The sequence below is a fragment of the Erinaceus europaeus genome, unplaced genomic scaffold, assembly GCF_950295315.1.
Source record: "Erinaceus europaeus unplaced genomic scaffold, mEriEur2.1 scaffold_1084, whole genome shotgun sequence".
NCBI lineage: Eukaryota > Metazoa > Chordata > Mammalia > Eulipotyphla > Erinaceidae > Erinaceus > Erinaceus europaeus.
Window position 1 is genome coordinate 1 of NW_026647331.1, and position 12347 is coordinate 12347.

Below are 12347 nucleotides of genomic sequence, written 5' to 3' on the forward strand. Positions count from 1 at the left end.
CCTCGCCAGGTGCCCGTGGGTGCGGTGGGTGCTCACCAGCAGCCTCTCCTCCAGGTAGTCCCGGACGCCCTGCATGTGGACCTCGTAAGCCTCCAGGTTCTCGGTCACCAGCTCTGCAGCCTGGGGACGGACGGGAGGGGACGCTGGCGCTCCAGTGCCCGCCTGCCCCTCTAGGATGTGGCAGAGCCCGGCCGTGGGTGGGCAGGGCACGTCCCCCCTCTAGGGGTTACCTCCCAAGACCTGGGCACCCAGGGGACACTAGAAGGGGCGCCCAGTCCTGACAGTCTGTCCCTGTGAGTGGACGGACAGACAGGCCACTGGGCAGGGGGCAGCTGAGGGGCCTCAGGATAGCCCCCTCCCGGATTCAGGGTGGCCTGGAGCCTGTGTGTGTGTGGGGGGGGGGTGGCGGTTGTTCCAGGCTGGGGACAGGGGCGTGAGCCCCAGCTCTGGGGACGGACACCGGCGTGACTCAGCCAGATCGTCCCAGACACAGGCCAGCGGCAGGCTGCACACAGAGCGGGACAGCAGTGCCAGGGGACGGCCCGTGGGGTGGCGACCGACTCTTCTTAGAGCTGCTCACAGGAGAAGCCCCTCTGGGGAGGACGGGCCCCAGGAGAGGTTGGGGGACCTGGTAGGGGCCGAGGGCCAGGACGTGGGTCCCCCGTGGGCTCACCTTCCCGAGGCCGGCGATCATGGCGGTGTTCTCTGTCCTGTGAGACAGGGCATCAGGGCCGCACAGAGCAGGGAAAGCCCAGAGTCCCTCCTGTCCCCCTGCAAACAGGCTCTGCCGGGCGGACACTGGCTGCCGGGCACGGAGCGCCCCTCACCCAGGCCTGAAGCTCCGCTCCTGCCCTCCTCCAAACAGCGCTGGGTGCAGGGGTGTGAGGTCGCCGGGGGCCCGCACGAACAGCGCTCCGACTCGAGGCCCGTAGAACTGCAAGGAAGGGCCGCTCGCTCGCTCGTGCAGGGGCCTGTGGCGTCCTCTCCTCGAGGGCCCCTGGGGGTTGCCAGGGGCTCGGGGCGCTCCAGAAAGCACAGCCCCGACCAGGGGGGTCCCAGCAGCCCGGGGACGGCCCAGCGGCCCCTGCCCGACCCAGGACCCAGAGCGGGTAGAATCAGAACCCAAGGCCACCAGGCTTAGCCAGACACCTGGCTCCGGTGGGGTGGGGCTGGGGGTCACGTGGGGTCACGAGGGGTTACGAGGGGTCACGAGGACAGAGTCAGGAAGAGCCACCGTGGACTCCCGCTGGCTGGGGGGCCCGGGGCTCTGGGGCCGCCTCCCGCTCTCCAACTTGAGTATATGTTGAAGTGAAGGGACGTATGGAGAGGCACACAGGGCTTCTGGTCGGGAGAGCGGGGCTGGGGTGTGGCCCACTCAGCAGGGCGCTCCCATACTCCGTGGGCACCGCAAGGGAGCGGGCCGCCTGTCCCCCCTCCCTCCCCAGCTAAGACATGAATAAGAGACAAGAGAAAGTCAACGGGCTTGCAGGTCAGGTGGGGACGGCCCCACACCTCCGGTCTGTCTGTCTGTCTCTCCTGAAAAGCAGACACCCTCAAAATAAATCTTTGAAATAAGGAAGGGCCGGGCTTGAACCCGGCGCCAGTCCCGTAGGCTCTCTCCTCTTTCTGTCTGAAAAGCCATCTGAGGTGGTGAATCCCTAGGGGTGAACAACAAAAGAAAGGAGGGGAGAAAGGGAGGGGAGGGAGATGGAGGGGGAGGGGGAGGAGAAGGAAGAAAGACAAAAGGAGTGGGGAGGGGAGGAGGGTGAGGAAGAGGGGGAGGAGGAGGAGGAAGAGGAGGGGGAGGAGGAAGAAGAGGAGGGGGAGGAGGAGGAAGAGGAGGGTGAGGAAGAGGGGGAGGAGGAGGAGGAAGAGGAGGGGGAGGAGGAAGAAGAGGAGGAGGAGGAGGAAGAAGAGGAGGGGGAGGAGGAGGAAGAGGAGGGTGAGGAGGAGGAAGAATAAAGGGGGAGGAGGCCCAGCTCCCGCCTCTTGGTGGAGTGCAGGCCTTGCAAGCAGGTTGGGTGAGGCCGTGGGGGCCTCTGCCCCAGCCCCCAACAATCCTGCAGGACTGGCCTGGCCTGCTGCCTCCGCCCGCCTCCAGCAGCGCCGCCCCCCAGAAGCGCCGGCCCAGGCTCACAGCTGCCCCCAGGGAGACCCGCCACCTTGTGGCCCACGATGGTGAGGAAGTCCACGGCCAGCTCCCGCACATCCACGCGCCTCTTGCCCAGAGCCTGGGCGGCGTCCGTGTGCACCAGCACAGGGGGCAGCCCCGCCTCCGTCCGCTGCCGGTTCAGAGCCCACACCCGGCGGCTGATCTCGGCCACAGGCTACCGAGGGGAGGAGACAGCTCAGCCTGCTGGGGTGCAGGACCTCACGCCCCACCGAGCTGCCCTGGACCCGCTGTCACAGTCCCAGAGAGGACTAGTGTCACTCTAGGGGGCCCGGGGCTGCGTGCCTGGTTCAGCCAGGGGATACAGGGTGCAGGGGGGCTCAGCCAGGGGACACGGGGTGCAGGGGGGCTCAGCCAGGGGATACGGGGTGCAGGGGGGCTCAGCCAGGGGACACGGGGTGCAGGGGGGCTCAGCCAGGGGATACGGGGTGCAGGGGGGCTCAGCCAGGGGACACGGGGTGCAGGGGGGCTCAGCCAGGGGACACGGGGTGCAGGGGGGCTCAGCCAGGGGATACGGGGTGCAGGGGGGCTCAGCCAGGGGACACGGGGTGCAGGGGGGCTGCAGGGTGGGGCAGCCTGAGGTCACTCACCATGACCACGCCGGTCTCGTTGTTGGCCAGCATGATGGTCACCAGGCAGGTGGAGGCCCGGGTGGCGGCTACCACGTCCTCAGCCTGGATCTGCCCCGTCTGCGTGGACACTGGGACGAAGGTGACCTCTGGGCAGACACGAGGGTCAGTGCCGCCCGGCCCACAGCCTGGGGCATGGGCGGGGACAGCAGAGTGCCAGGATCCGTTTCTTTCTGTTACAGCAACAGAGACCCTAGCCCCGCAGCCGCCTGGCCCCGGGCCTGAAGCACGTCCCTGAGGGAGGAGCGGGGGCTCGGCACAGGGAGCACGTCTTCAGTGCCTCAGACCAACGCCCTGGGGATGTCCTCCCCACCCATCCCCTGCATGCAAGAAGCACCTCCTCCCTGCACCCCCTTCACTCTCCCGCTGCCCCTCTTCCTTCCTCCCCGTCCTGGGACGCCAGAGGTGAGGCTCCCCCAGGTGATCTGCCCACCCTGCCCAGCCCGGGGGGGGGGGTCCTCACCGGCCAGGCCCTCCTGCACCAGCTGCTCCAGTGGCAGGCGGACAGAGTCGTGCTCCACGGAGCTGGTGATGAAGTGCGGTACGGGGGGCTCGCCCGGGGCACCCTGGGAGGCGCGGGCCTGGCGGAACTGCTTCACCACTGAGTGGATCACCAAATTATTGGACTGCAGAGAGAGAGAGGGTGTGGTCCGGGGTGGCGCAGTGGGTAAAGCACTGGACTCTCCAGCATGAGGTCCTGAGTTCAAACCACGGCAGCACATGTACCAGAGTGATGTCTGGCTCTTTCTCTCATCTCCTATTTCCTCTCAATAGATAAATTTAAAAAGTATTTTTACAAAAGGATAGAAGAAGGGGGTGGGGGGGGCAGGTGGTGGCGCACCAGGCTGAACACACGTGAAACAACGCGCAAAGACCCAGGTTTGAGCCCCTGGTCCCCACCTGCAGGGGGAAGCTTTGCAAGCGGCGAAGCAGGGCCGCAGGGGTCTCTGTCTCTCCCCCCTCCTCCCAATTTCTGTCTCTAGCCAATAAATAAAGATAACGAAAAAGGGGGGCCGGGCAGTGGCACTCTGGGTTGAGCACACATAGTACTAACCACAAGGACTCACGTAAGGATCTGAGTTCGAGCCCCCAGCTCCCCACCTGAGGTGGGGGGAGTCGCTTCACAGGCAGTGAAGCAAGTCTTTCAGTGTCTGTCTTTCTCTCTCCCTCTCGGTCTTCCTCTCCTCTTTTGATTTCTCTCTGTCCTGTCCAACAACAACGACAATAACAGTAATGGAAAAAAGATGGCCTTCAGGAGCAGTGGATTCGTAGTGCATAATCCCGGAGGCAAAAGAAAGAAAGAAAGAAAAGAGAGAAGGGAGAAAGAGGATGACAGAGAGAGGGGTGAGAGAGGAGGTGAGTGAGAGAGAAAGGGAGAGGGAGAGAGAGAGGAGAGAGGAGAGGGAAGGAGGAGGGAGAGAAAGAGGGAGGGGGAGAGGAAGAAGGAGGGGGAGAGAGGAGAGAGGAGGGAGAGGAGAGAGGAGGGAGAGGGAGGGAGGGATTCCTTGGTGTCCCCCCACACAGCCAACCCCGACAGCATTCCATGTATGTATTTTCTCCAGAGCCCTGCTCAGCTCTGGGTGATGGTGGACCTGGGGATTGAACAACAACAACAACAATAATACTCCTAATTATTTCCCCAGAGCCCTGCAGAGCTCTGGCTGAAGGTGCTGGGGATGGAACCTGGGGCTCTGGAGCCTCCAACAGGAGAGTCTGTGTGCAGAACCCCTGTGCTGTCCCCTCCACAACGCACAGCCAACCCTGAACCAGGAACATGCAGGAAAGCCCCCCCCCAGAGGAAGGGTAGTCTACTGAGAGAGCCAGAAAGCCAGCCAGTCACCACCAGGGAGAACCGCTAGAGAGGCCGTTACCTCGGTGCCCCCCGACGTGAAGACGATGTCTCCCGGCTGGGCCCCGATCATCCTGGCCAGGCTTTCCCGGGCGCGTTGGATCAGCTCCTTGGCCTTGCGACCTTGGGGGCCAGAAACAGAGGGGTTGGCATTGCTCCCCGGGCCCCCAGGGCGGGATTCCGGGAAGGGGCCACTGTGGACTCCCAGCAGCACACGATGCGACACGTTGGGTCTCCTTCCAGGCCTCTGCTTCTCACTGACGAGGAGAAAACAACTCTCGGGGCCCAGTGAAGCAGACGAGGCACACACAGTACTAGGCACCGACACCCACACGAGGTCCCGGGTTCCAGCCCCCGGCTCCCCACCTGCAGCAGAGACATTTCACAAGGTTGAAGCAGGGCTGCAGGTGTCTCTGTCTCTCTCCGTCTCTATCTCCCCTCCTCTTTCAATTTCTCTCTGTCCTGTCCAATAAAATAACGAGGAAAAAAAAAAGAGAGAAAGAAATGGTTCCAGTCATGCCGGCGCCGAGCCCAGGGACTGGAGGCAAAACAGACAAAGCTCTCTCCCTCTCTCACCGTCAGGCCTTCTGCACGTAGAATCTCACCACCGCGGCAGACTTTCTTTGTAATTAATGACTTTTTACTTGTTACTGATGGTCTGCTTCACAATCACCACGCCCACCACCAGAGTTCCTCTCCCCACCCTTCAAGCAGGCCTTTAAAACCAAACATGATATTTTTATTTATTGAGTGTGAGCAGAAAAAGAACGAAAGAACAAGATGTTGGCCGGGCGGCGGGGGGGGGGGGGGGGCGTGAACTCAAGATGTCAGCTGACCTGGCACATGTGAACTCAGGATCCCGCGATTGAGGGTCTGACACTCTACCCCCCCCCCGAGCTTCCCCCATGTGGTGCCGGGCCTCAAAGCTGGGCTGCATCCACGGCAAACCCAGTGACCTGTCTCCCTGGGTCCCCGGGGCTCTCGGAACGCTGGGGCCAGGGGTCTGGCTGTGTCTCAGCATTGGGAAATAAGCTTCCTGACCCCTAGCAGTGAGGGAGCAGGAATGGGGTGGTGGCCACAGCCTGCCGGTGTCGCCCAGGGCCCCTCTAGCCTCTCAAGCAGGCCGCCCTGTCCCGACACTGATGGCTCCTCTCACTGGCTCTGCCAAGTCGAAGCACAGACACAAGCACCTGGGGGCGTGCAGAACCAGAAGCGTGGAGCCCTCTCTAGCAGACATTGACACTGGCTTGCTTATTGGGTGAGACAGCCAGAAATCGAGAGGGAAAAGGAGAGAGACAGACAGACACCCAACAGCTCTGCTGCACCACTCGTGAAGCCTCCCCCCTGCAGGTGGGGGCTGGGGACTCGAACCTGGGCCCTTGCACACTGTTACATGTGTGCTCAACCGCCACCTGGCCCCCAGACTTGATTTTTTAATGTGGATTTTATTTATTTACTTATTATTTTTTAAAATTTATTTTCCCTTTTGTTGCCCTTGTTTTTTTTTTTATTGTTGTCGTAGTTATTGCTGTTGTTATTGATGTCTTTGTTGTTGGATAGGACAGAAAGAAATGGAGAGAGGAGGGAAAGACAGAGAGGGGGAGAGAAAGACAGACACCTGCAGACCTGCTTCATGGCCTGTGAAGCGACACAGCGTGAAGGATTGGGGTGAGCACTGCCACTCACACCTGAACCCCAAGAAGTGGGGCCCGTGAGACGGGGCAGACAGCACGATGGTTCTGCAAAGAGACTCTCACGCCTGGGGCTCCGGCGTCCTGGATGGTTCAGCCCCCAGCCACCGTAAGCCAGAACTGAGCAGCGCTTTGGTGAAAAAAAAAAGGAAAAAGAATAAAAAGAAGGGAGTGGGGCCAGCGATGCTGGGAGGCCAGGTGGCTGTGCTCCAGGCCTCTGTGTCAGGTGCAGCGACACCCCCACCCTCCCTGGGCTCTTGGCCCCCCCCACACGAGGCGCCCCAGCGGGACCGTGGAGGCAAAGTCCTGCCAGGGGTGATGAGTGGTTGGGGGCCGGCCGGGAGGCCTTTCTCCTCAGCGGACCATGGACTTTGCTAAGCAAACAAGCGAGCGGGAGACCGCTGGCACCCGCACCTCCTGGCGATCGCGCCGCGGCCTGGCACGGGGCAGCCATGGCGCCTGGTCCACAGACGGGGTGGTGACGCCCCCACCCAGCCCACGGCCTGGGGCACAGCCCGTCCCGGGCGGATCCTGCTCCCAGAGCCCCAGGCAGATGGTCCGCAGGGACAGGACAGAGATGCGCAGGGCGCCAGGCCGCTAGCAGCACACCGGCAGTGTTCACATTGCAGTGGGCAAGGGCCTGGGTTCAAGCCCCCACGCCCCACCTGCAGGGAGAGGTGGAGAAGGGCTGCAGACGTCGCTCTCCCCATCTATACCTTCCCTTTCAATTTCTTTATCTAAAATAAATAATTTTAAAAAGAGCAATACACCAGAATATTTAAATCACTTTAAAACAGCCCTGCTCAGCTCTGGCTGCTGGTGGTGCTGGGGATCGAACCTGGGGCCTCAGAGCCTCAGGGAGTCTCTGCAGAACCCTGTGCTGTCTCCTCTGCCCCATTATCATTACTGCTGTTGTTGTTTCTATCCAGAGCCCTGCTCAGCTGTGGCTGCTGGTGGTGCTGGGGACTGAACCAGGACCCTGGAGCCTCAGCTCAGGCAGGAGTGTCCTTTGCAGAACCCTGTGCTGTCTCCTCAGCCTCTCTTTCACCTTCACAGGGATAAGACTTTACTTCCTGTTTATTTTTCACCCATCACTGGGGCTTTTTTTCGGACAGTCCACTGGTCCTCGCAGACAATTTTTCCCTTGTAATTTCAGACAGAGAGATACAGAGATGAACAGAGATAGAGGGGGAGAAGAGAGACACCACAGCACAGCACCCCCCCCCCCAAGCTGGCCTGGCACGGGGGCTCCAGCCGGGTCCTCACACACGGCGGCCGAGTGAGGCCGTCCCCTGGCCCTGATGGCCGGCTTCTTTCAGGAAGTGGTATGCATGAGGCCCGCAGAGCAGCCCCACTCGGGTCAGCTTTTCATCTCTTATTTTAGAAAGAGAGATAGGGGAGAGGGAGAGACAGAGGAGACCACAGCTCCTCCACCACTGGGGCTGGGACCCGGGCCTGGCTGACACGGAGCGGCCTTCAGCCCTCCTCTTGAGGCCGCCTTCATCATCATTCCTCAGGGTGAGGGGCCAAGAGGGCACGCCTGGCACAGCACACTGGGCCATGTGCAAGGACTAGGGTTCGAGTCCCAGCACTGCTTGGGAGCACCATGGGAGGTGGACTGGTGTTCTGATGTCTCTCTTCTCTGTCTCTTCCCCTTCTGTCTCTGTCTCTGTGTGTGTGAGAGAGAGAGAGGAAAAGAAGACTTACAGGAGAGGTGAGGTGTGCGGGCTCTGGCCCTGGGGGGTGGGTGAAGCAATGGAAGGGTGGAGGGATAGACGTGTGGAGGGATGCAGTGACGGAGGGGTGCAGTGACGGAGGGGAAGGATGGAGGGATGGAAGGATGCAGGGATGGAGGGATGGGTGGATAGAGGAATGCAGGGACAGAGGGATGGAAGGATGCAGGGATGGGTGGATGGAGGGATGGAAGGATGCAGGGATGGGTGGATGGAGGGATGGAAGGATGCAGGGATGGAGGGATGGGTAGATGGAGGGATGCAGGGACAGAGGGATGGAAGGATGCAGGGACAGAGGGATGGAGGGATGCAGGGACAGAGAGATGGAGGGATGCAGGGACAGAGGGATGGAGGGATGCAGGGACAGAGGGATGGAGGGATGCAGGGACAGAAGGATGGAGGGATGCAGGGGCTGGCACCCGTGTGCTGCTGTGAGGACAGGCGTGACAGGCTGGCTCTGGCCTCCCAGCTCTCCCGTCCCCAGACCTCCAGACGGAGGACAGGCTGCTGGGTGGCTGGGGCCTCTGGGGCTCAGGCCCCTCCAGTTCCGGGTGTGCCCCCACCTGCTCCCAGAGGTACCTGCCGGGTAGGGGCTACTGGGGTTACCCCAGGCGTCCTGCAGGGCCTCGGTGACAGCCTGGCACACGGCGGGCTCCGGGGGGGTGGTGGCATTGTAGTCCATATACACCGGCCTGCAGGGAAGTGGAGGAGGCCGTCAGCCAGAGGCCGTGGGATGGGACGGGCCGGAGAGCGGGGTATGTCCTCGGCCACCTGCCAGGCACCGTCCTGAGTCTGTCCCCACACTTAAATGTGACAGCAGAGCAGGGCCCAGAGCAGCATTCTGGGAAGTGTGGTGTGGGCTCAGACCCAGGACCCTGAGCCTGCAAGCCGGAGGCTCCACTACAGAGCCGTGTCCCGCTGGGGTTCCCCACTGGGCTCCACACCCTCCCCCTGCCGCTCCGTCCTAGTGCCTTGAGAGAGGAGAGACCAGAGCCTTTCACAGGGCCGGGAAGTAAGGCCGCAGCCCTGGGGCCTCATGCTCACTAGTCCGGCGCCCCAGCCCCATTCTTTGTTGCCTGCTGGGCCTTCGCACCTGGACTCCACTGCTCCTGGGGACCCCGCAGGGCAGGGCAGACACCACAGCACTGCTCCACCAAGCGCAAGGTGTGTGCGTGGGGCTCCCCTGTGGGGCCACCTCCAGCCCCTCCCCCAATCTATGTATTCATGGGGGTGGGGTGGGGTGGGGGGTGCAGGACCCTTGGGCTTCAGACCCTGGGCTGTCCCAGTCACCTTCTGGCTGCAGGTGGAGCTGGCAGAGAAGCTTCTGCCCAGGGCCTCTGAGCCTCAGGCAGGAGAGTCTTTTGCAGAGCCCTGTGCTGTGTCCCCGGCACCAGTGGTTTTAGGCCCCTGGAAGCCGGCTCTGGCCCAGGGCCCTGCGCCCACAGGCCTCCCTTCTCAGCCTGGCCTTCAGCGAGGCCCCCGGTGCTCTGTGCCCGGTGGCAGGCGTGGGTGCAGGGCCAGTCACCCCAGGCTCTGCCTCACTGGAAATGCCCCCACACGCACCTCTGCCCCGAAGGTGGACAAGTCCAGAAGTTTCCCGAGGGCAGGTAGCAGGGGACCGGGCCCAGGGGGCCATTCTGTCCGATTTTAAAAGGGGAGAGTGTTTGTGGTGCCGCCAGCAGGAGTTTGGGCTATCAGCACACAAAGCCGGCACCCTGAGGAGGCGCTTCAGAGAAGGGAAGGCATAGCAGCAGGGCTCTGAGCACGCGGGCCTCCGGCTGCTGCTTCTGGTCAGAAGCTTCTCTGGTCAGGTGTCTGCCATGGCTGCAGCTCCTGGGAACCGAACATGTGACTCTGCTGGCCGGTAAACTTTTTTTTTCCTTTGTGGTTATTGCTGGGCTCGGGGCCTGCACCATGAATCCACCACTCCTGGAGACCATTTTTTCCCCCTTTTTGTTGCCCTTGTTGTAGCCTCATTGTGGTTTTTATTATTGCCATCGTTGATGTTGTTCGTTGTTGGACAGGACAGAGAGAAATGGAGAGAGGAGGGAAGACAGAGAGGGGGAGAGAAAGACAGACACCTGCAGACCTGCTTCACCGCCTGTGAAGCGACTCCCCTGCAGGTGGGAAGCCGGGGGCTCGAACAAGGATCCTTATGCCGGTCCTTGCGCCACATGCGCTTAACCCGCTGCGCTACCGCCCGACCACCGGCCAATAAACTTTTAGACCCTCCACAGCCACGAGCAACCTTTACCAGAGCTGATGACTGTTTATCTTATGGGACTAAACTTTGGTAACCATACTGAGACTTTACAGACCTAGCGTACGCTTAACCCTTGATGCTAGCTGCGTATTTTGCCGTTTACCTGTGTCACCCTAATACACCGTGTATTGATTAAACCAGTTCCCAGCCCCCGCTGTGAATCCTTCTATGCGCCACAAGCAGCCCCGACCCCCACACCCCTTTGTAAGTTAATTTACAACAAGTGTTTCGGCGACTGGGCCGGACCCTCCCCCTGCACGGAGCCGGCGCTCTGGCTCACAGGCAGGAAAGAGACCAAGCTCAGAGCACTAGTGCAGGGAGTCCCCCTCTCCTGCCGCCCAGTGGCCCAGCTGTGTCCTGCCCACCTTCCCCACCAGCCAGCTGCCGGCTTTCTGAGGTGCCTCGGGGCTCTCCCGCTTCCTGCTGTCATTCTGTGCTGCCCTGCGGGGGGTAGGGGGGTAGGGGGGGACAGCTGGACCCCGGTGACAGGTGACAGCCATGACCTCGGAGCCTCCAGGGCAGCTCCTCAGAGGTGGCGGCTGGGCACTTCGTTTCGCTTCCTTTAATGAGGAAGCCAGAGTCCAGGCCCCACTCCAGGGCGTCCCCCCCCCCCCTTCCAGCGCCCAGTTGTGGTCCCGCACTCTCTCCCAGGCAGAACAAGACCCAAACGACCCAAGAGGAAGGGTTCTTCGGGGCTGGAGAGGCGGCACAATGGTCAAGCAAGAAGTCGGAGGTCCCAGGACCAAACCCCAGCACAAGAAACAAATAACGAAAGAATAAGTGTGAAAGAATAAGTGTGCGTGAGTGTGCGCGCCTGTGTGCGTGGGTGTGCCTGCAGACTCCCTAGACCCCCAGCCCAGCCGCAGGGAAGGGGGTCTGCACACCAGATGGGCAGGCGGCTGCGGGACCTCCAGCCCCCCAGTCCCTCCCCGGAGCCCCACGATGGCGATCTCAGGGACTGAAGTGACAGCACTCTGTCCTCCGACGGCTCGGCTCCGCCCTGGGCAGCTGCTGCAAAGGGCCCTGCTGCCGCCCAGTGTCCCCCGCTGACCGACCGGGTGGGTCGGGGTCTGGCCACGGGTTCTCCTGGGTCTGCGCCCCCGCCCCACCGGGCACCCCACTCCCACGCCCCTCCGAGGGGCCCATGCAGAGTGGCCACTGTCCGGTGAGGTGCCCCGCGGGGTTACCTGGACCCCGAGCGACCCCCAATCGCCCCTCGGTCCCCAGACAGGACCCCGCCCCGCGTGACCCCGCCGGCTGCTCCCCCCCGCGTGACCCCGCCCCGCGTGACCCCGGCGGCTGCCCCCCGCCCCGCGTGACCCCGCGGCTGCCCCCGCCCCGCGTGACCCCGCCGGCTGCCCCCGCCCCGCGTGACCCCGCCGGCTGCCCCCGCCCCGCGTGACCCCGCCGGCTGCCCCCGCCCCGCGTGACCCCGCCGGCTGCCCCCGCCCCGCGTGACCCCGCGGCTGCCCCCGCCCCGCGTGACCCCGCCGGCTGCCCCCGCCCCGCGTGACCCCGCCGGCTGCCCCCCTCCCCGCGTGGCCCCGCCGGCTGCTCCCCCCCGCGCACCTCTCCGATGGGCTCTTCTCCCTGCCGGCTCGCGCGGCCCGCTTGGGACCCTGGGCCGCCGCCATCCCCCCGGATCCCGGCCGGGTGTCGCCCCGGGCCGCCAGATGCCGCGCGCTCCTCCAGCCCTGGGGGCGGGGCCTCGCGGCGGGGCGCCCCCGGATTGGCTGAGCTCTGAGGCCCCGGCCAATCCCCGCGCGGGTGGGCGGTGGGCTCGGGCGCGCGGGATGGAATACCGATTGGCTACCTGAGGTCACGTGGGCGGAGCCTGATGCAACCCGGGGGCGTGGCCAGAGCCGCGGGCTCGCGTTGCCAAGGGCGTGGTGACGTGCTCAGAAGCTGGGTCTTGCCCTCGGGGGCGTGGCCGGGCCAGGGGGCGTGGCCACGCTCTGGGCGGAGCTGGTGCCTGGCCTCCAAGGGGTCGCGCCTCCTCCCGCAGCCCAGTG

At 63.3% G+C, this 12347-nt stretch overlaps 1 protein-coding gene across 1 annotated transcript; it reads right to left on the bottom strand.

The window, feature by feature from the left end:
- Positions 1-6: 6 nt before the first annotated feature.
- Positions 7-12041, bottom strand: SCLY (selenocysteine lyase; the record flags this gene model as incomplete). Its single annotated transcript, XM_060183930.1, has 9 exons — positions 11905-12041; positions 8652-8764; positions 4671-4771; positions 3263-3425; positions 2761-2888; positions 2163-2327; positions 828-934; positions 674-710; positions 7-120 (listed from the first exon to the last, which is right to left on the bottom strand). Coding segments are annotated over exons 1-9 (993 nt in total), but the record flags the coding sequence as incomplete, so codon positions are not given.
- Positions 12042-12347: the final 306 nt, after the last annotated feature.